The 26,514-nt window shown below is 41.0% G+C and overlaps 1 protein-coding gene across 2 annotated transcripts in view; it reads right to left on the reverse strand.

The window, feature by feature from the left end:
• LGR4 (leucine rich repeat containing G protein-coupled receptor 4) overlaps positions 1-26,514 on the reverse strand; it is a 73,746-nt gene that overhangs the window by 8,140 nt on the left and 39,092 nt on the right. For both annotated transcript variants that reach the window (XM_072039163.1, XM_027458136.3), the window contains exons 3-15: positions 20,752-20,823; positions 19,219-19,290; positions 8,431-8,646; positions 7,833-7,904; positions 6,031-6,099; positions 5,364-5,435; positions 5,206-5,277; positions 4,436-4,504; positions 4,112-4,183; positions 2,921-2,986; positions 1,601-1,672; positions 603-674; positions 175-300 (exon numbers count right to left, since the gene is read on the reverse strand). In XM_072039163.1, the coding sequence (XP_071895264.1) occupies positions 175-300; positions 603-674; positions 1,601-1,672; positions 2,921-2,986; positions 4,112-4,183; positions 4,436-4,504; positions 5,206-5,277; positions 5,364-5,435; positions 6,031-6,099; positions 7,833-7,904; positions 8,431-8,646; positions 19,219-19,290; positions 20,752-20,823 (1,122 nt within the window). The remainder of the gene's footprint in view (positions 1-174; positions 301-602; positions 675-1,600; positions 1,673-2,920; positions 2,987-4,111; positions 4,184-4,435; positions 4,505-5,205; positions 5,278-5,363; positions 5,436-6,030; positions 6,100-7,832; positions 7,905-8,430; positions 8,647-19,218; positions 19,291-20,751; positions 20,824-26,514) is intronic.

Here is a 26,514-nt window from a genome sequence, read left to right on the forward strand (position 1 = left end):
GAATAGTCAGGATACACCTTAATATACAACTATGTCGAGGCACTGCAGGACTCAGTGAAGGGCATGATCATTTGTCATCAGTACTATCTAATAAACTGGCTTCATTTATTGTCACATTGCTTGTTACAGGCAAAGGAAAAGTGAGGCGCTCTGTAGTGTTGTTTACCAACGTACCGGAGCTTCGCAAAGTTCTTCGCTGCCAAAGCTTCTTTCAACTCAGAATTGCCTGCAAGTTTAAGCTGGTTCAGTCCACTTAATCCTTCAGTTGGAACAGAAGTGAGTTCATTGAAACTTAGGTCTCTGAAATATGAATATTAAGATAGCGTTACAACAAAGCAATTTTGAAGATCCTATAAGCGTACTTTGTAGGAGTAGGAAGTCTTTAAAGTCCCACACCAAAGCTGTGGTCTGGAAAACGACTGTTGCTGCAGCAGGCACATTTAAGAAGCATGCCTCATTTTACTGTGTCCTGCACGCATCCAGTTCACGAGAGGTTTCGTGATCCACATAGATGAAACAAATGATGGAGATGTACTAGTTTTAAGCTGTAAGCATTTAACTATCTCAGCAATTTAATGGTAGAAAAAGAATAGCCTACTTACAGGTTAACAATAGCTCCAAGGGTGATGAAAGCTTCCTTGTGGATCTTACGGATCCGATTTCTACTGAGGTCACTGCAATGAATGCCAAGTAACATTATTTTAGCAGTTTCATCAAAACATTGCAATAGTCATTATTCTAAGAAAAAAGCTAAGGTGACACACCCATTATATCTTTGTCAGAAAAACTGAATGACCCTCCCACCTCCCTTCTCTCCCCAGCTGGACAAGTGCAGTAGCAGCCTGATCTGTTGGCCAGTCTGACGTATTTGGCTTCATCCCATTACCAAGGTAGCAGCTGTATCCCATTAGTGCTGCTGTTCCCTTCCTTCCTTGGCCCTGGCAACTCAGCAAGGCAGAGGCAGGCTCTGGCATCACCCATTCCCAGGGTGAAGGTGCCAGCTAGATCACTTTGGTGACAACTGCACTTGCAGCAGGGCAAGTCAGAAGGGACGGAGGAAGAGAACAGAAGAATAAGGAGAAGGGCATCTGCTTGGTTGGATTTCTAATTCCAGATCCAGCTCATGCTGGACCACAATGACTTATAATTAAGACATTCCATTTAAATGACCTATTAAATTCTTTTTGTTTTTTTTTTTTGTTTGTTTGTTTGTTTGTTTGTTTTTTTACTTATAATTGCAGTGTTTCTATACAATCTTCATACAGCTGATGTGAAGGTAGGAGTTAATTTTGTTTAGTGGTTTACTTCTCTTGAGGGAAACAGATAGAATGCTCCAATACAAAGCATATAATGCTGAACAGTAGATTAGCCAAGAAAAATCTCTTTAGATTTGCATACAAAAGCAAAACAAAGAATAAAGAACTGAAACTGAAACTGGCTGCTGCTAGTATTTCTTGCACATTGTTTGCTTCACCTTAGGATCCAGCATACCTGGCCCCCGGACGTAAACCAGATTCGTAACACCAAGCCCTGCTATCATTTTAGGAAGGAATCAAAAACATGATATTGTTTTACTCTGTATGCAGCTGTGTACACTTACAGGATACGAAGGGAGGACAGTCCTTGAAAGGTATCATCTGTGATTTCATGGATTTGATTATGCTGTAAGGAACTGCAAAGAGACACAACTTTGTTGGCAAACCGGGCTGACTTCAAACCATGGAATAGCTTGGTGGCTGCTACTAAGTAGATTTAGCCTTACCAATGGCAAGATTTAGTTTCCCCTTGAAGGCAAACCATGTAGGTATCTGCTCTGCATTTCACGTTAGCTATGTTAGTACAATTATGAAGCTCTTTTATTAACACCTTTGCCCAATCCCAATTCACATCTCTTAGTATTTAGAAGTGAATGTCAAGGGCGGGCTGTATTACTTCTAATTTACTTTATGAATTTTATTTTATTCATTACTTTATGCATTTTCAGGAGTCATAGAGATTTAACGCAATCCTACCTAATTCTGCAAGGAATCTTTAGGAGATTCAGGTGTGCTTTCTTTTTCTCAAAATACAGATTTTTGAAAGGAAAATGCAGATAAATGCTTCAAGAGCTAATGGCCAAATTAAATTATACTCCAATACATTTGCTCCCCATGTCCCTTCCAAACTCCCTTAAGCTCCCCTGTGTATACAGTAACAGCATGTTCTAACAAACACATCAGTGGTGCCTTTGTTGGAGACTAACAGGCTTCCTTCACACACAACAAGCTCTGAAGATGCTTTGCTCGATGTTCTACAGAAAAAGTGCGTACAATGAGCCCAAACATGTCAGTGTAACAGCAAAGATCTGCGAGAAGTCTATTATCTCCCATCTCATTAAAAGTCAAGAAGATTAGGAACAGAGAGGTTTAAGAAGTAGGAACATAAGCACATGGAAAAATTGCATGGGACCTAGAAATAAAACTTAGGAAGTTTTAAAGCAATGGAAAAACACAGATGGGTTTTGAGAACGAATGTGTCTTACAGGGACTGCAGGAAAAAAAAAAACAACACAAGTATTTTATCCAAGCATAGGCTGATAGTTGAACGCAACTGAAGAAGAGTGGAAGAAATAAGAGGCATGAAAGAAAACACTTAAGTGCTCGTTCCATTTATGAATATAGCAATACTCTATGAAATGTAGGATTCATGCCATGCATCCTTTTTTTTTTGGTGATAAATAAACAATTAAACCTTAGATGATTGAGGAAAACACAACTGGTTGAATTCTCTGTCCATCATGACACGGTCATATTACTTCACTCTGGCCTTAATCTTCAAATTGTTCTTATGCTCAAATATGGAGCAAAAACAACTCTGGAGAGCAGGACTCGATGTACTAGCTAAAGAAGTAATAAAATAACCAACATGTATTTCTACTTACATTTCTTCCAAGGAGTGGCAGCCCTTAAAACTTGGGAGGTCCTTTATATTGTTATAAGACAAGTCCCTTCAAAACAGAAAATGGGAGGAGGATGCTTAGTTTAACTCTGCTCTACCTGAAACATCTCATTGCTTGCAACCAAGTGGATTGGCAGGAAAAAAAAACTTTTTAAAGAGGGAATTAAAAGCATCATCTGTGGAGACAGCTGCCCTGACCAGTCCTGTTGTGCACTTCAGCTATACGTGTTACATACATACATCAACAAGTAACAGAAATAAGGCTATTTTAAACTCTGTAAAACATTGATTTATTGCCTTACACTTCATTCTTGTAACCTTGTTAAAAGCTATTTTTCTATCTCCCCCATCAACTCTCTGAATTAGGTGAACAAAATTATCATTGACTTTCCTGAAATATTCAACAAGTAATGTAAAGTGAGCAAGCATAGAAAAAACAATCAACTGAAAACTCTATTTGGCAAACATTAACAACTGAAATTAGTGTTCTGCAATTGAAATGTAAGGGAGAAATAGGCTGTACCTCTATAGTAGCTTCAACAGCTCATGCGATCCCTCCCAAACAACAGTTCTGATCCTATAGGCACTGCTTTTAGCTCTATGTCTGGATACACGCATACCAAAAATCATACTGTACAGATTTCCTGAATTCTGAGAACTGTAATCTAAAAAGGTTTATTGATAAGCTGGCTTTTTAGGATGAACTGGATGGAGGGTATGTGATGCAGGAATTTGTTGCAAATTTTGATTTAGGGTACTGGTACCTCCCAGAATTTTCTGTGAAACTACGCAGCAAAAAAGGGAGACTAGAAACTTGCAAACAACCCTTCAAGTTCTGTTCAAAAGATAAGCGGGAATTTCAAAATAAATCATGCATCATCATTCTCCTTCATCCCAATTTTTCTCCTGTAAAATGAAAGGTATTTTACTCCTCCATTTCTCACAAAGTGCTGTTGTTCCCTTTTTTTGTGTGCATCCTTTGTATACATGGCTTTGGCCCCCTAATGATTTCGTTTTCCAGTTTGTTCTTTTGCATTTATTTTCAGCACACCTTGCTTCTTCTTCTTCTGTTTTGCCTTTGCATTACTAGCTGAGCAAAAGCTTTTCTTTAATTTAGCTCTACATCAAAACATTTTGATCAAGATGAGAATAGGAGCACAATGTGTACACTTACAAAGTTCGTAGCATCTTTTGCTCTTGGCACAAATTAACAGGAATACTGTTTATCTTGGTCCCTGTTAGAGTTCTAGGAAAAAAAAAATATATATATATATATATAAATATTTGTATTGTTGATGGTATAACAAAACTAGCATACATAGGAACGGAAGATGGTGTCTTAGCTGTCAGGTGCTAGATTCACCAACAAAGACATTTAGTGAGAGGAAGAGAATATATGTCCAAGATGCTCTCCAGACCCACTAAATCGCATTTCAATCATTTCACATGGGACTAACCCAAGAAATCATTGGAAATTATTTCTGCAGAATATACTTACAGGCTCTCCAGATTAATGGTTCCTGTCAAATTAGGAAACCACTGCACCATACTGGCACCCCGAATGACCCTAAAAAAAATCCCCACAAAAATTAGCTGTAAATTATTATGCAAATGAACTGTGACATGCAGTCTTGCTATCAGGTATATATTTTCACTAAGCAGACATTCTAACATCCTTATTATTTCTGCTTTATTGAAATTTTACACATGAAGATATTCTTCTAAGTGCTTCTTACACTAATAATTTGTTTAATAAATTCCTTCTGTTAGCAATTAACTGGAACTAATCACATTGGAAAGCATCATATCAAAACACATAGGAAAAGGGCCTAAACTCTCTGGTAGTTTGTAGCTCAAAGCTGGAACTCCATTTTGCTTACTCCTCACCCCCAGAACTGGTATTGTTTGAGAGCATGCACGCACTAACCTGCAAAATATTCTCACAATGTACACCCCTGTTCAAAAAACACCCAGGACATACTGGATTTTGTTTAGGTAAGAACCTGAGCATTCGGCCTGAGGTTATGTCTTACGCAAGGTGATGAAGATTAAAAAAAAAAAAAAAAACACACAACAATGTTGTAAAGCATATTTAGCAGAGCTTATGAAACTGGATGTTCCCAACCAAAACAATGCTTGTTAAAGCTAACTGCTGAAAAAAATTACACATTAAGAGGTAGAGGCAGTTGGGAAATGCAGTTATTTTGAGCTCTTAGCCACAACATTTCATATCAAATTATTGTACTATTTAGTTGAGGTGATACTTACAGGGAATGCAAATCTGACAGATTCTGAAATGCCGAGTTTCCCACAAAAGACAAAGGATTATCATACAAATGTCTGGGAAATGAAAAACATGTTTAAATCACTGTTCTTACAGTCACAGTCTGCTACAGACTAAAAATAGAAGCATGAAAATTACTTACATCGTTCTTAGAAGGGGGTTTCCTGCAAATGCACCATCAGGAATTATGGAAATGTAGTTACTGTGAAATGCCCTAAAGATATTAGCAAAGAAAACCCACATTTAGAAATATACCGCCAGTAGATTCAACCAACAGTCATCTTCTTTGTGTGGATACACTACACCTATTCAACTCCTAATCCTGCCAAAAGTTGGGTTGTAGTTAAATTGGAGTATGTAGGAGCAAGTTTGAAGGCATAATTTCTGTCTACTCCATTTCAGCTATACTGAAAATATTTCAGTAGGAAGAAAATATTCTGCGTAAAACATGACCTTATGCTTTCTCTCTTCTCTTCCCTTTTTAAGGAGGGAGCAAGGAAAACATGCACAATCAGTGAATATATAACTCTGCTATGGGAGGCCAAAACCAGCTCATGATTAAGATCTATGCTAATGGTACTCCTGAATAAATTCCTCGGTTATATAACTCCAAAATCATTTTCAATAGGTTCCCTCTGTAGCTGTTGATTATATTTTCCTTTAATTACAGCATCGCTTAGCATAACTTGATCTGATCTAGGCTGCTGCATAATCAGATGAGCATTCTTAAATCTGGGAATTTCTTTTCTCTTTTTATTTACAGAAAGGATAAAGAAAACAGTTTAAAAGTGATAATAGTTAATACTCACAACTCTTTTAGACTTGGGAGCGCTTTTATGGCTTCAGGGAACTCTACCATGTTGTTATAATTTAAATCCCTAGAAGAAACAAAGCCAAAAAGTTAGAAAATACTTATCATGGTTATGAACCAAAATCTTTTTTATTTTAGACAATTCAGTGAAAGTAAGAACGTTCAGAACATCTTTAACTAGACTACTGAATAACTTGATTTTAAACTTAGATTCAGTATTCTGATGTTTTACGTACTTTATAACCAGCTAATAACTTATGACATTTTTTACAGCAAAGCTCAGTATTTTTCAGTACCTCACGGATTTCTCTTCAAATGAATTTACAGGACAACGAACTAAAATTTCAAAGTAACAATGACAAAAAAAAAAAAAAAGTAGGCATACGATTACTCTTTATTAGCTTACTCTGACAACTTTTCTCTCTGGTTTTATAAAATAAATAGCAAATAAGCCATTAGGCAATAGCAGACCTTGTAGCAAAACCAATTCTAAATATTAAAGAGAAGCATAGGTAAAGCCCATCACATCACACTGAATCAGTGCATGTCAATGATGCAGGCACGGACAGTTGACCTGTCACCATTCTAGCATTCTAGTTATGTCAGGACCTGCTATAAACTTCTGCAGAAAGGATTGCTTATGAGAAACAAAACCATTTTTAGAGTCTCACATCAGCTGCATGCATTTACATAGTACCTGGTTATTATTACTTAATTTAATAACTGAAGGCTCCAGGAGAATAACAAGGTAGTTGGAGTAAGCAACGTTCCTGGACTCCTCCAAACTCCTGATGTTAACAAAGGTTGTCAGTGGCTTTAGCATGTCCTTGTCCTCCTTCATTAATTTTAATTATTTAGCATTCTCTTAAGCATAACTAAAGGCACCGCTGAAGGAAACGCTGCTTACTAGACATTCATTGAGCGAGCTGAAGGGAAACAGGGAGTGCAACTCAAGCAGCTGAAGGCCATTCCTCTCATAGGAGGTTGAAAAGAGCCCAGACCCTGTCTTGACAGGCCACTATAGAAAAGTGGTGCTCGGGTACGTATAAATTGTCAGCAAGGACAACAGACCCGAGGCAAGGGGAAAGTGGTGCGGGTGCACCTGCATCTCCTATTTCTGTCACAAGGAATGCAACGCTCAATGTTTCAGATAAAGCAGTCTATCAGTTTAACATTTGCCAGTATTTGAAGTGAACTCATGTCAGTCTCGAGAGGCTGGGAACCCAGGAGCTGAGGATCAGTTTAGGAGCTGCTAGGACACTTGAGATAGAGAGTTTCTTTGGCAGGCAGTGGTGCCCATCCGGTAAGAGAGGAGGAGCAATGGTTTAGAAACAGCCCACTGGGGCCCTCTGAGAAACCTCCTATTGACACACAACAGTTTTGACAGCGTATTTTAAATATGTTTAATCCCACGGTAAATCTGAGAAACAAATATTTGTCCCTTATCACATACAGGGCCACTCAAACACTTCTGATATATCCAGCTGACTCAGTGGAGTGCTATGCAAAGATACACCAGCTAGATCAGGACCAAGAACGTTAGAGCCACATCATCCTGCACGACATTTCACCCAGGCTAATATTTACCCGCTTCTCAACAGAGTTAATTAGTTTTGGTGGAGCACTGCACTGATATTAGCCTTCACTTCCGAAATCTGAGCTGGACGTTAAGTGTTAGAGGTATGTGTTGTGCTACACACATGCCTTGTTTGCAAAGTCTTCACCATAAAGTAAGCTCAATTAAGCTGTGAATGAGACAAATGACACTGAACAAAGAATTACTTTAAGAAGCATACTTACAAGGTTTCAAGGTTGTCTAATCCATCAAAACAGTGTTTTCCTATAGTTTTTATTTTATTATTATGAAGATGTCTAAAAAAGAACAAAACAAGAATGGGGATGAGTGAATAATTTCACATAAATTAACAAATTAGTAGATTATTCTATGAAATCAAGACAGTTAAATGGTTTAGAAAAAACATTTCATGGGATGGGTAATGCAGCAAAATGTCTTACACTTCAAGACAGAAATATCTCATCCTCATACGGGAACAGAATAGATGGCCTGCAGTCAAAACAACCTATTTTAAACCTTTACTCACTATCCAGAAGTGCAATTAAACATGATTTAAACATATAAATCCAAATATGATATCAGGATATCCGGGAACCTCACTACCCATAGCACTTTTGACTTTCTGTGTAGGAGAAAGTCTTTAGCAAACCTTCAGCAGACTGTCGAGTATCCATGATAACAACTTGCACTGGTGGTATAGGCTGCGACTAGACAACTGAGCTAAAACACAGCCAAATACCATTTTCAGGCCATCCTAGATAAATCGAAGCTCTAACCAGGGACAATCCAAGTGACTCGTGAAGCAAAGTAAGAAATACTCACAGAACAACAAGACTTGACAGGTTTGTAAATGCATAGTCAGGAATGTGCGTTATTTTGTTAAGGGCCAGCGTCAACGCCTGCAGAGAGGGGAGGTTGCTGAGCGGATGAATGGGGACTTCTGTCAGACTGTTGTCATCCAGCCAGAGGTGACGCAACTGCACCAGGCCCTCAAAACTGTCCTTTGGTACGGCTGTGATGTGATTCGCATCTAAACGCCTAGATTGAAACAGAAAGAGTTTGCATGGTAAAGCCACAAACTGCAAAGCAGTAAAAAGGCAGATTCAAGCCCTATTATTCCTGAACATTTCTTAAACACGTTTTACTGAAATATTTTAATACTGCTAAGTTTGAAAGCTTACTGAAGTGACGCGTGAACACTCTTTCAAGTCACGTGAAGAACCCATAAAAGAAAGCTTCATAAAAATGTCTTCTTGGACGTTTTTAATAAAACATTTTAACAAATTCATATGCTTACAATGAGCTTACCCAAGTCAATTGGTAACTACAGAAATCTCCTCCCCACAAACCCTCCAGCTCCTGTAGGTACCTCACTGGAACAAGATGTTGAAAGGTGCTTGATATCGTATCACAGATTGCAGAGAGTTACTCCTTTGAACGATTATCCCTGTACCTCCCTTGTCATAGCACTGTACCCTGTCATACGTATTGTCTCGGGGGACTGCTACACACCTTAAGTGACTAAAGGAAAGCAATTATCAAATGCAGCTCTTGAACAAAGTGAGTTATGAACCATGTTGGCAAATGAAACATTACACCATCAGCCAAAACAGAGAAATATCTTTCAGTTTGAGAGCTGATCCCTTCTGTCACGCTCCACAAAAAATGCAAACCAGAACACTAGCACGGGTAAGTGTTGGACATTATTGCCTTCACATTTTTTCCCTAAATTAACTCTGATTGCAAATATTAGTGGAAGCAACAGATGTAGAAAATGGCTTTGCTGCCTTTCCAAAAGAGCTGCAGCACATGTATGACAATTAGCCCCGTTACAACTACTCGCTCATGTATGCTCTTGTGTTTCACAGCTTCTTCAGGTTTCAAAGCATCAAAAAAACAACAACAAAAAGAACTCCACACCTGGAAGAACTCCACACTCCTCCACCTTGGAGGGCAAAGGCAGGTCCTCAGCCTGGGCTCCAGCTGTGAACCCTCACGATAGAGGTGCAGGTGTTACTCATAGCCCCACCACGAATCCTCATCCACGCAGTACTCTGCACTCCCTGTCCGATGCCTGGCTTTGGCAGGGACAACAGAAACTCTTACGCAAAAATACGTGTGCTTTTCCCTCGTGCAACATGCTCTGAATCAACTCGCTTTTTCATCTTCCTATTTCAGCAGCGCGGTGACTTGGATAGCATCACTGGCAGCCACAGCAGGCAGAAGGTACAGACAGGGCCTGGTTTGGGTTTGCCCATGCTTTGCTACATAACCAGCTGTGTCAGGGACAAAAATGGAAAAAAATCCAGAATAAAAGCTTACATTTGGGTGTACACGGACAGAAGCCCCACAAATGGGCAGCTGCGAGGGATGACCCAGGAAGAAGCAAAAAACATTAATAAAGCACTATTTTTCCTGAGTGGAGGAGATGAAAGGCAAGCAATGATAACCCACAAGATGGAAAAAGAAAACAAACAAACAAAAAAAGATAACAAAAATAATTATTAAAAAAAAAAAACAGAAAGAAAACTAACAAATTGAGTCTGCGTAGGGCTAAGAGTGACTGGCATTCTGTCTTCTACAGGTCGACACAGAGCTGAAACCTGGTGACTTCACTGCAAACGTGGAAGAAAACACCTTGCATAACTACCTTGAGACGACTGGCGTACCAGTTGTGTTATGTATGCTGCTGTCTGGGGAGACAAAACTCGTATGCACTCCATTAACGCTGATGCTTATTATGATACAAACCAGCACAGCACAGGTTGGGAGTTATATTAAGCACGCACTGCGTTTCTGAAGCCATGATCAGACATGCTCTTGAAAATCTAGCCGGATCAGTTTAAGAAGTCATTGCCTGCAGCCATTCATCCTGGCCCTCTCGGCAGGCGCAGGATGGCCCAGGTGACTGCTCCACGTTTGTCCCTGTGCATGGTCACCACGGCTCCAGTAATCACGAGGGGGCTTCTGGGCTCTCTCCTCTTTCACCGTGTACAAGAGCAGATGAAGAGCAGCCAGCCCAGCTCACTGTACTCTACTGGGAAGGCAGAAAGGGCCAAGAGAAGGGGAGGTCTTTCTGTGTTTCTGCACATTGCTCCACCTGCAGTCAGCTGGAAACACCTCGTTTCAGCCTAGCTTACAGCACTGCACATACCTGTGAGGATACATTTTATTGCATCTAAATCCACCTTGAACAATTAAGATGTTAAAATTTTGGGTTTACCGAAGTGGTCAGCATTAGCCTAATTATTTTCTCTCCAAAATGTAAAATACACGGTGAATTCAAAGAAAGAAGAAAAGCTTGATCATACAGTCTTAAGAAATCTCCACATAATATCCATAAGGCATTAATGCCCTTTGTCTACTTCTGTGAAAGAGGGTCTTGCTGTTGTGCTGTACATGGTTTGAATATTCCCAGTTATTTGGAGAAACGTCAGCACCTCAATTTCCATATAATAACAAGTCAAGAAATGCAAAAAAATTAAGCAACAAATACACTGATATAAGCCGGAATTTACAAAACTGCAGCCAAAGGGCTCTTTCCTAAGACGAGGGAGGTGCCATTACCTCTAAAGCTATATATCAAAGAGCTAACTCCTATGGTTCATATATTGGCATCTCCTTATCAGTTGCCCCATGGTCTGACAGGTGTGTACACAATTCTGTTTGAATGCTTTTAGCGTGCTTCAAGACTGGAACATTTCGGAGAAATTAAATGTCTGGTGATAATTAAAAAAAGGGGGGGGGGGAGCAGGTAGAGAAAAAAAGCCTGGGGCTCTGCTGCAGAAAAAAAAAAATATAGAAATTACCTGTCTTTCTTCTCCCTCCTGAATTCACACACCTCCCTGAAGATCAAAAGAGTTATTTTCCAGTGGAATAAATATATCCGAGTCTTCTCTTCAACTGATTTTTCTATTATTATTTTTGTAAGAGAAGCAACACACCCCGAGAGGCAGGCGGCGCTTAGTCCCTGTCACTACCTGTCTCTGCCTATGCTTGTACTTCCACTGTGCTCCTTACTAAATTCCACTTTTCCAAGAAGATTTGGGCAAAAACACACAAAACAACCACACAAGCAGACAACAACAAAACCCAGAGAAATCCCAGGCCTGGGTCTGTCCCTCCGGCCGCCCACCAGAGGCGGGTGGCAGAAGGATGGACACACAGGGCCCGGGAGGTCACCGAGGTGCTCCCCTGGTCGGGACTTTGGCCCTGCTCTTAGCCCCATCCAGAACCCACGTAACCCCACATCGGGGTCGTACGCTGATGGCTCTCCACAGCCCTTCATTCTCTAATTTTCATCTTCTGCCCCCAGCAGTAAAACCAAGGGGGGAGAGGCAAAACAGGCACCGTTCCCATGGAGCAGGAGAGCGGGTGGAAGACAGAAAGGGCATTTTTCTTGCTCTCTGTGGCTTCTTGGCATAGTCTAACCAAGAGCAATGTCTGAACCGAGCTGGAAGTAATTGCTGATGCCAAATCATAAAGCCCCAGTTAAGCAGGCAGACGGGACAGCATGCTGTGATGGGTTGTGTCCCCCCAACTCCTGTTACGTAGCAGCTGCCCGCTCTGCGAGTCTGAAGAGCACTGTGCCGGCCCCAGCTTCTCCCAAAAACCATCGGACATCTCAACAAAATAGCTGAAAATGGAAGTTTTGCATAGCGCTTTTGTTGAGCTGCATTTACAGCTTTAAAGGGAAAACCTGGGATTCATAAAGGTAACAGGACCATGTATAACATCAAAAGAACAAATTGGTATTACTAGGGGTACACAAAACATAATTTATTGGAGCTCGATTTCTGTTATTAGTTATCAGACCTCGAGATTTATTTTTAATTCAGCCATTTTTGTTGCATTCAGTTTGTGTTCCTTCATTCCTCTTGGTGTACACCTGATATGCCACAGTTATTCTAACTTTCCCCCCAGTAAAATTCAAGCTTATCTATGTTCATTCCACTGCGGAAATCAGGGCTGTGATGCTTCTGTATTACGTGGCGTGCACACAACGGTGTACTTCATGAAACAACTGAAAAGCAAAACCAGAATATTTGACAGCTTCCATAAAATCGTGCAATTCAGCACCACACCTTTTCTTTCCGATGGGATGAGAGTATTCACTGGCACTAATAGCTAACAAAGTACAAGAACTCTTCTTTGCTGTTTAGACTGACCTTTAACAAAGTCTGTCCTTTTCCATTGTTTTTAAGGATGTTCTATGGTCTTGAAATCAGCTTGCAGCATATACTTGAATTCCTTCATCTTTCAAAAGCTGCTCCAGTTCCAGCTGCCCTATAAGCACTGACTTGTGAGAGGCCTTCAAATTTTAGTCCCTACATTCAGAGTTGACCTTCTGACCCGTCATCTTCATTTTTATTCCCTGTCGGGTTTGTGTCCTCACACAAATTCCAACAAGTGCACAAGAAGAAAGAGCAGGAGCACGACAAAAGCCGATACATTCAGCGAGCCTATACATCTCACGCGAGTTTTTAACATATTGTTAGAACAGGTAAAGAACAAAGCAAATGAAATATCTACAAACAATTAACTTCACATTAAGGAAACCGTAAAACTAATAAGAACTCCTACCTTAATTCAAATGAATACGAGTTCCAAAGTCTAACACCTAAGCGAGTGTGTGCACATGAATTATATGAGCACACGTAACATTACCATTCTGAGTCCAGTATATATATCTTAAATTTTCTTAAAAACTCTGTGCTGAAAGCCTCAGGCCAGGCTTGCCAGGAGCATGCTGGTGTGTGCAGAGCACAGACAGTTTGGGGGCAGATATCTGGGAGGCACAATGGCATGCCATGCAGCTTTCTGAATACGTTACAGTGGAAGAGAGACGCCTCCTACATGCAGTCTTAGCAATACTTTTTAGAAATTTACTTGCACTGCATCTCGTGACCCCTCATACCTTTTATTGATATTTGCCTGGGAAGAGGAGACTGTCAGATTTATTTCTGGTTTCTGTCACAGCCTCGCTGCTTGCCACGCTAGCACTCACCTGCAACCACACGCAGCACTCTGGGTTTCAGTGACGGAGAAATTGTAACAGCCTCGTACTAATAGCAAGAGTTGAACATTCATGTTAATAAAAGGAAAATCACTCCTGACTCTTGTGTAAAACCACTTCTGCTCAATGGCAATCGTTAAAGAACTTTGCTCTTTAAAGTGCTCCTTCAAAAACCACAAAGAAATCACTCAAATAACACTGGAGTTGATTTTTAGGTTTTGAAGTTGAGTACTGATAAGCCTAATACATCGGAAACTCCGCTACAATGTAAGGCAGTGAACCTGCCGTGTTAACAGAGGTACTTTAACATACTTAGTTCGTTTGCTCACTGTATCAAACAGCTGCTCTCTGCACCTTGCGCATTGTGAACATCAGTACAAGGATTTGCTCTATTTGAAGACAAATTTACAGCAGCTCTCAGAAACAAATGCTACATGCCAAAGGTATTTCAATCACTAGTATTGATTTGCCAGCACGTATAGTTCTCCCACTGAAATGCTTCACATGGTACCGATCAGAGATTGCACCGAGTTTGCTGCCAATTGCCCATAGAAGATTCAGCTGATCTTTACCTATATGCTGTGTAAAGGAGAAGAAAAACAACCGATAAGCAGAAGAGTGATAACTTCGACCACTCCAGGTAAGTTTCTGATGCGTTCTGTTTCTAAATCATTCATTGATTGTTACTTAACCATTAGCAGTGCCTTAAAAAAGCCTGGACAGAGAAAAAACAAGATACAAAATGCCCAGAGTTTCCTGAGGTTGACAAGAAATACCCATGCCTTACATACAAGAAAATCAGAGGAGCTCCCAAAAGGTGCAAAGAGCACAGAAAAATGTTTTGTTTTGTTTTTGTCCTACAGCAAGTATGCAAAGTTTCCAAGCAGTATATTTTGACTTCTGCATATTAAAAGATCTTTCAGCACAACCAAACGTGCTGAGGAGAGCTCTTGAAGTTCCCTCACAAAAAAAAAAAAAAAAAAAAAAAAGCAAGGGAGAAAAGCACATTCAGCACGTTTGTTTTTAACCTGCAAAAACAATGTAAAGTGTGCGCAGATTTCTCCCTTTCCCATTCTGGTGTTGGGAGTTTAACTCTTCAGCTGACAACAGACACACCTGAAGGCTGGTTCCTTTTATCACTTTAGTAACAACAAAGAAGGAAAATGAAAAACCGCCAGAGAAAACCCATTCAAAGTCGATTCATTCAAAAAAAAAAAAAATCTGCAACTGTTGAAGGAGCATAACTGTTGAAGGAGCATGCAAGCTAACTTCATCTAGTTATTGTTGTTAATCAACATCTTCTACAGTCTCCCACTGAAGATTATCCTTACAGATATCCCTGGTCCTTCAAAATTTGGTAATCCAGTAACACAAAATTATCAACAGCCTTTTTTTTTTTTTTTTTTCCAGAAATAAGCTGAACCTTGCATTTTATTTTTAATATAAAGCAGGATTTGTGTGGTCCTCTCCAAATTCACAGATCTTCCCTTGTGACACCTGTCAATGTGCTTTGGTTTGTGTGTGTTACATTACTAAAAATCATTGTCACCATTGCGAACTACCACTTGAAGCTGTGTGTTTTAATTACGGTACTAGCAGAATGTTTCTAGAAGTGATCTGTGGGTTTTGCTGTTGTTTGTTGTCTATACAGGAAGATAAGGGATCCTTCCATGAGAGCCAGACAGCCACAGACGGACTGGATGCTAGAGATGCGAGGCTACAGCAGCCATGTGCTACAGCGCACTTAAAATGTGGTCAAAATACGCCTCCATCCTCTGTTCCCACCCTCTTACTGTACACCTTCGCCCTGCGAAGCAAGGTGCCACTCTCACTTCCTTCCGTCCCGCAGCAGGATCCCAGCCTTCAGCTCACAGCTCCTCCCCGGCAGGGCCACGCCACTCGGAGCTGGCTGGGTACCGCGGATGCTCATGGCTGGTCCGGCGCACGCGGACACGGACCTGCAGCTCAGGTGAATGCCCACACACGGAGCAAGGCAGGAGCTACCAGAGCCGAGTGCGGCACTGGCACCGTCCCAGCACCACCGTTTGGGAATCTGGAACAGCAGCGAGGCTGCGGTGCTTTGAACTGGTCCTGGAGAGCGCTCCAACATTCCCCGCGCGCGGGCGTGTGCGCACATGTGCAGGGCCAACAGCTCCGCGCTTCCCCGGCTGCGATTACAAGACGTGGTCTCTGACGGGTTGGTGGCCATTGACGAGCTTTCAGAAATGACTCATGGGTTTGATGGCAAGTACCTGACAACAGCAGCAGCAATCTGTTTTCTGAGTTCAGATGGGATACAGTTCCTTTTTCCAAAGCACCTCATTTTTTTCATTGCCTTTTTTTTTTTTTTTTTTAAATGCAATAATTTCAGTATTCATCACACTCAGGTTTGTGCAAGAAAATCCTGTGTTATGACAAAAAAATCAGATTATCTGTGTTTCTGGGGGTGAATTAGAGGAATTGTGGAAATTGCTGTAGCTTAAGGAACCATTTCTGGGTTAAATCCCAGGATAAGCAGTATTACCAACAAAAAGTTATGGCAGTCCAACACACACCTTACACTAAAGCACTGAAACAAGTGACCCTCTGAAGCTATTTCCCAGTCCTTTCAGTATCTGCACACACCATCACAGCGGCACACCACCTTGCTGCCCCTCTCCGTGTGACCCTCGGACTGCCGATAAATCTCTCCAACACCATTCCCAGACTTAAACAGTGCAGGATGCCGCATCATTACCTCGTAATAACAAAAATACACTGCCAGTGCTTGGCAGTATTGCTTCCGCGTGTAGCTCCTTACTCGTCAGCTTTCTCTGCTCCCCAAAGCTGCAGACACAAGCAGCTGGCGGCTCCCATCCCAGCAGTGCAGTCCCACGGTCCCAGTTTCTGCCCACAGGTATCGCTGCATCGCGCAATGTAAGAGCTTATCTTGCCAGATAAGCTATTCTGAGGTGCTAAGAAGTGAGTTTTCCACTCACCAGAACTCTTCCTTTCGGTAAAATTTCACTTTCATAAATAATAACTCTTTTCTAACTCTCTTTAGGAGGCCAGAGCTGGGAAAATATCCAATATAAACAGAAAATAAAGAGCTGTCATTTAGTACTCCGAACCACACTGGCTACTCTCCAGCTATAGTATAAACACTAGAAATCATGAAGCTCCTGTAACCATCTCATTTATTTCAACCCAGGTATGTTTACTGGGCTCATTAACGCACACAATGTGGCAACTGCCTTCCTACGCAGCCGGGACTTGGAGCACACTGAGACTGAAACGAGATGGGGTTCTCTGGGAGCTGCAAACCAAGCTCAGATTATCAATACACTATGAAGTTTCATGAACAGGCAAATTGTGTCTTCACCAAGAAAAAATCCCCCTAAAGCCACCTTTAGAGCAAACTGGGCAACTGCCAAAAGTCAGTCAGTTAAGCGATGTTTAAACTTGCAGTTTTTGGACTGAGATTATATATAAAAGAGGTAGAAGCACATATTCTGCAACAAGTTATTTGTTTTAGAAGGTCAGAGCAGCTCAGGAGCTTTAAATCCATTTTTGACACATTCTTTCCAAAAGTTTTTGTTTGTTTGCTTTTGGGTTTATTTATTTATTTATTTATTTTTACTAAATAAAGCAGTATGCTGGCATTCAGGCTTCCATGCTCACCCAAAATTCGGAGGACCAGTCCAATATTCTTTTGCCAGAAGGTGCTGTCTATATTAGCATGATCCGCCTAACTATTTTGCCATTTTTACAAGTGATAGAAGAAATTGAAAGTTTTCCTCAAACACGACAATGACAGAAATGCATGCTGGTGAAGTCTACTGAGCACACAGGAAAAGTGCTTCACATTTCCCACAACGCTTTTCTCAAAAGAGGAGAAAACTCTTTGACTTTCTGACACTGATAGTCAATGACTTCCAGACTGGATTGTTCCACTGTATTTCTCACAGTAATTCTTGAAAACACAATCTGGTTTTCCTCAGAAAAAGAAACAAACAAACATCTAGCTACTTATTAATCCTATTTCCTCCTTTTGGACCTTCCTAAAATTGATAGTTTATCATTTGTCAACGAACACCGAAGCTCCCAGAACAGCAAACATCACCACACTTGGAATTGTGGCTTCATGTTTCACTATCAATGACACTGTATCACATGATTATATCATTTCTATTATTTGGTATTGCATAATCAGTGATTTAAATAAAAAAAAAATCTGCTTTTTTGAACAACTTGTTTCTAACCATATCCAAGCATAATAATTTCAGAAGAGAGAGAGAAATGATGGCTTTATCATTTTCCTCTTAACTTTGACCTTTTTCTCTTGCCCATAAAATTACCAAACCAACAACTGGAGATTAAATATTTTGAACTTCAAATACAGAACAAACGTTACTGCAAATAAGCAGAGACAAAAGCATATTCATCGAAAATTAAATGGATTATTTTTAGAAAACAAGTATTTACTGAAGCAGCAGTTTCTTCTTTGGCACCTCAGAAGCGCTGGAAGCAAGGAGGGAGGCATTTTGCTTCTTTAGAAATCTTACTACAGGGTTATTCATACCATGTCATCTGGAGGGGTTACATTACGATGCACAACCTCTGCACCAAGCAGACTGCAACCCTAAGATGAGCAGCAGCAGCCCCCATAGCAGGCATTACACATTGTCCCGCTCCTGCTCCGCCGTGGGATAACCTGCAGCCAGTCTCACAGTGCCCTGTGCAGCTTCTTGGGGTTTCTCGAGATGGAAAAGGCGGGAATACAGGAGCAACCATGAGAACGTGGTGGCCAAGATCCAAGCTCAGGGAATGCAGAAAGCACCTTTGCAAGAGTTGCACAACTACTCCGTAATCTGATGCAACACAAAGAAATAGGATCTTGGCCAGAAACCTGAGTTTTGGCACAGAAGGAATAGATAATCTGCCCTCTCTCTGTAGGTAAGCAGAAAGGAGGAAAAATTTTGAAACCCTTCCCCCCTCCGCCTCCTCATCAGTGATAAGTATCTACCACCTAGAGAGCTGTAGCTAGCTATTAAGGTCTGATTAAAATGCTTTATAAAACATAATAAGCCATGAGATAGCATAAGCACATACGAAATACCTTATGAGCAACTAGCAATAATGGCTGAGGCGTTTGTAACTGTCTATGTGATTTCAACACCTTCCAGTAAAACCAATACTATGCATGTCTCAAGCAATGCTCCTTCCCAGAAACCCCTTTTCCTTCTCCAGATACAAAAGACTCGGGCATGATTCATTTTTGCACAATGTTTTAAAATTGCTTAAACACCTTAGGACATGCATAAGAATGATAAATACTTAACTGCACCACCTCTACATTTATACAGCAATCATGTACCCAGGTTTGGGTTTTGAAAGAGTTTGGGTCCGGATCACCCCAAGGACAATGAATACAATACCTTGTGAATTTGGAAATCTTTGCCTTGGCTGAAACAGCAATATCAGAAAGTCCGGGTACGTTATTACATAAATGATTATACCTCAGGAGTTTACAGAATGAAGCAAATTTGTACAAAGTGACCAAAAGTGGAACTTGAAGAACAATGCAAGAAGAAAAGCAAAGTAAGAAAACTTACAAGGACTGTAAACCACTTAATCCTCTGATGGCCTCATTAGGTACGGTCTTCAGCTGATTGTTCTGTAGGGTTCTGTAAAAATTTCCAGTGTGTTAATGTAGTAGACTTTGACAATCATCTTTATACAAACAGCAGAGCCCATGGCTCATGGTGCACATAAAAGCACGTGCGATTATCAAGACAACATACCAAAAGACAACGATGAAACAAGAAAATGGTCTACTTGAGCTGCATTTGCAACTCGTTAATGGTACTAAATTGCAGAGAAGAAGCTTCTGACATAATACACTGAAATTCCCAAGAACTCACTGAAGAGGCCAAACAGTTTAATGCTAGTACAAATTTGCTAAAATGAATGACATTTCATTATTTTCTTGCGAAATCATCCTATACATGCTACAAAATACACAAACCTCTAATTTTTCTTAAAGCCGCATCAATACACAATGCGTTAGCGATCTAATTTACAAAGTTTATTCACAACAAAGCACCTCTGGGCACAACATTAAAAAGATACAGAACAAAACTAGAGTCAAGCGGACTTAAGTTATGCTGTAGGTTTAGAATTTCTTTTATGGACACCATAGCACGGCATGATGAGTACTTTCATATGAAGAGAATTTAAATAATTAAGATTCTCACACATTATGAAATATTATTAGGTTTTGGTGCATATTAGGGTAACTGTAATTGGGCATGTAAGGTTGCCTGTTAATTAATATCTAAACACCAATTTTTTCAGGAACTGCGAGAATTTCAGGCTTCTCCAGAGTTGAGTATCCCGACGGAGATACCTCCAAGGGCCTTCATATTGTGCGTTCAATTCACAAAACATCTTTGCAGATCAGCAGTTCCCTAATCTGCATCCTGCTTATGCTGTCTGTTTATGCTACTTTCTTTAAAACCTCAAAGTCCTTTGTCATTACGTTATTTAAATACCTGTTTAATTAACTATCTATTACCCTACCAGCAATTGGAAATATTTACATCTGCATGAATGCTACAATTTCTGGGTAGAGGTTTCTAAAACCCCAAAGAGCATAAAGCTCTTTTTATCCTTAGCTATGGAAAAGTAGTTGAACTTTTTTTTTTACAACAGTAAGTCATTTTCACCTAAAGCAGCATGAAACTCTCAGAATGACTCCTATCTCCGGTAGGGTACGGTGCAAAGTTCAACCGGTATCATAAATCTCTGTAAGCACTAGCACTACCTGATGCAATAAGATGTGGGGGTGGAGAACAACAAAAAAAGCCTTATATGCCCTTTTTAGGATTTTTCCTTCTTAGGATTCCTCTGCTACAACCTATACATCTGGAAAAAAAAAAATCAGTGTTCTAACTGGTTGTAGTAATTTCTGTTTAGGCTTTATATAAAATGTAGGAACTCTGTAAATTTTTTTTGTGGGGATGGGGACAGGACACAATACAGAAAGGCAGGAAAAGAAATCTCAAGTCAGCCCATCAGTAAATAGGCTGACTATGCAATAAGAAAGCATACAGCTAGCTATGAAGCTCTAAAACCCGATTACTTACAGAACTTTGAGTTCTTTCAACCCAGACAAGGCCTTCGGATGGATAAAAGAAAGGTCATTGCCAGCCAGTCGCCTGGAAAAAAATTGTAATAATAATTTTAGTCATAAAATACAGTTCTTCTACAATCATCTAACAAGACAAATCACCAACACAAGAAATCTTGTACACAACGAGGTATTTTGCATCCACTTATGCTATATTTATGATCTTCCAAGTTTGTATCAGTTGCTTCAGTCATTATACGCTTCTCACAACCGGGATACACTCAGCCTCATGGATAAACATGCTAGGAAAAAAAAAAAAAGCACTACAGAACAATAAAGAATCTCTTTATGGTACTAGGTTTGAGAAAAGTTCATTTCCCACTATCAGTGCAATTCCTCAGGCTTTCAGCATTGCTTCAGTGAAACACATGCTCTGATATACATGTGGTTTTAATCTATGCAGCAGTTTCTGAAGAAACTGCAGTGAAGTAAAAATAGTTAGATGCTAAGGAGAGGGAGGGAGAAGTTTGTACTGGAGTCTCAAATGTGAACGGTACTCCCAGGCAGGCTGTACATCTACAGCGTTGACAGCTGACAGAAAGCCTGCCAACATCACCAAGACAATTGTCTTGGTCATCTTTCACTTTGTTGTCAGCTCTTTGGATATTTTTTTCAGAAAGAAAACTGCTTTGGGAAGCGAGGAAGAAGGAAGGGAACAGCATCCTCAGCAGTAATCCCACTGCCTCCAACTGAGGCTGCTTTCAGCCTTGGACTGCAGGATGCTAACACAACCCAACTGGGAAAATAACAGGGAGACAGGCAGCAACCCATACAGAAGGCACCGCAGAAGACAAAGCAGGAACATCAGCCCCAACAGCTGCTTTCCAGCAGCTCCTCCCATCCCCCTTTCCGTTTTTTGACGACCTTTTTGCCCGCATCCCGACCAGCAGACCCCGTGCGGTCCAACCTTTGCTAAGCAGCAGATAGCTGTGACACGAGGTGTATGTTTTAGGGGTAAGGACAATGCAGAACACCTGGTGATGAGTAGCTGCCAAAAGGTGCCATCACTTCAGGCCAAGTCTTTGCTTTTGGACTTGGTTTCATATCCAAGCTAAGCAAAATCCGTGTTGGAAGAGGCTGTGTAATGAAATCAGCTGGTGGGATGCCACATAGGACGCAGCGTTCAGAACTGAGAAGCAGGATGGGTGCTTCAAAGGGCATCACGACACGCCACTGCTACCGGGAACTGAAGTGTGACCGCCACACTAGGAGAAAATATAATTTCTAACAGGAAAATAAGGAAATCAAGTAGCATCATCTGAAGTATCAGCTTAAAAAAACAACGCGATTACATTTTATCTTGCTCTCTAACTACATAGCAGCGATCACCCAGAGCATTTGATCCCGATCGCCATCTGCTCATAGCAGAATTAATGGCTTAATCAAACGCTGCCTAATAGAGAGCATTACAGCTATGTTTATCAAACCCATTCGTCAAAGGCAGACAATTTCATTTGTGAGTAAAGGGAGAAGAGGATTGCTCACGGCGAACAGGATGGTAGCTGAAGATCCTACTCTCTTTTACAGAACCTGCTTTTAGTTTCCAGCATTCCCATGCACACCCCAATCTCCATAGCTTTAGCTCCAACATCATCACAAGCATGCTTAAAGCTCATCACCTGCTGTTTACAAATCATCATAACAATAAAAAAAATAGAGAGCTGACTGCTAGGAAAAGCTCGTGTGGCTTGTATGTAACTGGGCAGCCCTGAACCAGAAGAAAAGGAGAAACAACATACACTTACTCTTGAAATGCCCCATCTGCAAAGAACCTCGGGACTTAGGATTTGTGATATGATTTTCCAAATACTTTGAATTTTTAATAGGAATGAAAAATTCCAAATGGCAACTAAATATCTGCCTCCCCAAGTTCATTTTGTTGCCAGGAGGTACCCCAAATCAATTTTTTTACACCTCAAAGGAGGGGTGGGGAGAAAAATGCTCCAGGATTCATGGCTTTTGTTTTAACATTTTCCTGAGAAGGTCACTGTAAACTAAAAGAAATAGATTAAACATGCTGGGTCTCTACACCAGTAATTTTGGCAGAGCTCTGCAGAACACATGTTTGTTTTAAAAAGCATTCGAAACATCAAAATAGAAATCCTGAAATCAAGAGAAATTTAACTGAGGCTTCAGCACTGAATTATTTTGGCACTGAAACAACAGTGGATGCTGATTACCTAACACGTGCTTCAAAACGCAGCAGTCCTGATGAATGTTTGTCAAGCAGCTCTGGTTCCAGCTCTGCTGAGGTTTCCAGTTAAATGGGTTGGTGTGTGACATATCAGGCATCTGCTGTAATTTCTTCCTCCCAGAGAGGCTCAGGATTATGATTTGTTTTAGAAAGCTAAACTAAAGCCAGTTGAACAACCTTCCCCCAGCCTCACCAAGTGTCACTCACCGAGTGTCCCTAACACAATTTACAGAGCACTGGAAACAAAATACAACCGAGCCAAAGCAAGGCTTGCGTGACTTCAAATAGCAAGACTCAGCCTACCTCAAGGCAACTCCTGTTTATTCAGCCTTTTGCAACCAACCAGCAGAAAAAAAACTGCAATCCAATACATTTCCGTTTCTCCTCCATCTGGCAGCCTTCCAGGAAACAGGATACAACTAGCCAAGTGTGCAAAGGCTTTACTAATCAGTTTGCCAAATATACATTTATCATTCGTGTCCTAGCCTTGGGGAGTGGAGCTGCTCGTTAGGAGGTTGGAGCTGCAGCTCTCCACGAGGCAAGGATGAATGTGTTGGACGCCGCCCTCAGCACGCAGCAGCTGGGTGGGTGGAGGGATTTCTCTTTGCATAATCAGCTTCATTTTAAGGGGCGAAAAGAGCAAATAATGGCACGTAACGTAGCGCATATACAGCACGTGCATCGAAATGTCACCAAAATAGCATGGTTGGGTTTTCCACGTACCTCCTTACAGCATGTCTGAAAAATAGACGCATTCAGAGCTTAAAGTATGATTTTTTTATATATTCAGACACACATCGAAATAAAGCACCTCTGTTTCTCTCTCACAAAAACAAAAAATCCCAGCATTACCACGGCTCAGAAGCCCGGCAAGACAGAAGCAAGCGGAACCTCTTCCCAGCAGCCTGCCTGGTCTGCTCGGACCTAGACACTTCCTCACCACGGTGGGACACCTCCGAGCTGCTCCGAGGTGACACCTGAAGGCAGCCCTACATCTACACTGTCAGGAACTGAGGACCAATCCTTTTCTTCCTTTTGAATGGAAGCAGACTGAGAGAGTGAGGCTGGAAGTCGGCCAGCCTGACTACAGACTAAGTCACATCAACGTTAGAGAGATCTTTCTCCAAAAGGCCTAGGCCTATAAAATAGGTCTGCCTACAGAGACAGACAGTAAAAATGTAATTTAATAGACTACTGTTGGGATAAAATTCTTGCAATTTTGGACACAACCAAAAGGACAAAACTGATTTCAGTGTATTCGCATAACAGAGTAAGCAGGACATATGGAGGGCAAAATCCCTCTGCTATCCTGTCATTACTGGTAGGAGACCAATACACTCTAATCATTATTTTAAGTGGCACAGTAAATGATCTCCAGATGTAGAGGACACCTTGTTGTTACTACAGAAATCGGGATACAATCTGGCTGGGGAATAGTCTTCCACGGTATCTCGTTCCCAGAGTACACAGCAAGCATCACTTCTTGCAATCAAACTGTTCTGAGGGCAGCAAAGACTTTTTTTTCCTCTGTTTTGGAAAATTAAGAGTACTGCAATGAACTCTGGCAACCCTGCTGCATGGTAACTGAGCCAAGGCAATCACTCATGTCACTCCAGAATCAGGGAGGATGTCCCACGGATGCATCTTTGGCCACGACAACTAAAACCACCACGCTCATCATGACAGGATGCAACACACGCATCTTGGAAACCTCTCTGTTTGTCTTTCATCCCAGATGGTGCTGAACCTGAGTTACTTGAGCCTTTGCTGTATGTCTCCTCCTGTCCTTCTGAAAACCTCTCTATCTCATACACACACAGGGAGAGAGAGAGAGGTTTTGCTTTTTTTTTTTTTTTAATTTAGTTCAGGTTGTTGTTGTTTTTTTCCACCTTTGTGTGCTCCTAACTACCTGGCAGTCTTTGTCTGCCATAATAATACATAGGCTACTTTTTCCATGCATCAACTGTAATCTGGCTTTCTCAACTGAAAATTCCTATGTTGACAAGCTTTACATGTCATAAGAAATCACATGCTTTATTATTTTTCTTAGCTGCTTTCTAGTGAGACCCAAGACTCCTGTTCAAGGCCCAGTCAACCTTTCAGACCGTCTGCCACTGGTTCTCTGCCTGCTCCCCATCTCCTTTTAATTCTCCAACTTTTAGCTGCATCCTTTCATCCTACAGGAAAACATTTGGTTGCTTCCCCACTCACACTTTGGCAATTTCTTTACATTTTTGCTGTCTTCCACCGGACTATTCTGTCATCCTTATATAAGTGCCTGTACCCCTGCCATCAGTTTTTTCACGGTTCTTTGTGCTTCACTCACAAATTTGAATTTTGCTTAAAGTTCTCCCGCTACAGGAGTAACCTCCGAAAATGTCTTACAGATACACCTACTGGAGAATACGGATTAAATTCTCAGACCTAGGAAAAGAGTTTCATATTCCACTTATTCCTGCAAAGTAGCCACTTTGGAATGGAATTCAGTATTTTCTTAAGTGCAAAGAATCGATAAAATGTATGATTATCTGCTTTTTTAAAGCAACACAGAAAAGGCAGAGGATGACGATTTTACACTCACCTTCTAACTTCAACAAGCGAAAAGCGCTGGAGATCCATAGTTACATGCTGCAATTTATTCCTAAAGGTTTGAGTTTTACAAAAGAGGTACAGACATTTGTAGGAAAATATCAAAGGCTCCCTGCTTCTCCCATGCAGCAATCCCCTGAGAGGGCACATGCCTGTGCAGACAGCTCCTGCCTGTCCTCGGCAGCTGCAGAAGGGGGCATGCCTTTAAGTGGAAGCAGTATTGCTGGACTAAACTTCACTCTGCCTATCTGTGAGAAGCAAACGGCCCCTTTGGGACTTCTGTCAGCTGCAGCCTGCTGCACTGCTGTGAAGCAAATCAATAACCTACAGATTACTCCAATTCTTCCGTGCCAGTTTAGCATAACTTAATGGATACTTTATTCTGCTTCTGGTAATGGAAAATGCATTCATCCTCATCTCCTTTTCTTGCACTGGTTTCTTTATTCTACAGCCTCAACCGTTACTTATAGAACTCTGATTACATATGCCAAGACTCATCAGGAACCAAAAAAGGAGGTCTACAACTACAACCAGCACTGAAACTGCACCCGCTCCATCAGGCTGAGTAGGCACTTCCCATCCTGAGACTTGTTCACGTCTCCAGTTGTCTATAAACTATAGCGAACTCCAAGGTAAGAGTTTGTTTTTCAAATGCATTCCTGATCTGAAATTTAAAACGACAAAGTAAACTAAACCGATCAAAAGAAAGTCTACAGCCTCTCCATAATTTCTAAGGCTACATATTCGGCAAGAGTCACGAGCACCTACTGCAAGACAAAACGTGGTTGTGTGATGCTCCTTTTCAAGGACTATCACAGAATATTTATAGTGATATTCTTTTCTTGTTAATGGGAAAATTATTGATATTGAAAAAAGCGAGCACTTTCCTCGATGCAAAATGAGGTGTCATTAATTTGCGAGATACTGCCTACAAAT

This window comes from Anas platyrhynchos, chromosome 5 (genome assembly GCF_047663525.1).
Source record: "Anas platyrhynchos isolate ZD024472 breed Pekin duck chromosome 5, IASCAAS_PekinDuck_T2T, whole genome shotgun sequence".
Taxonomy (NCBI): Eukaryota; Metazoa; Chordata; class Aves; order Anseriformes; family Anatidae; genus Anas; species Anas platyrhynchos.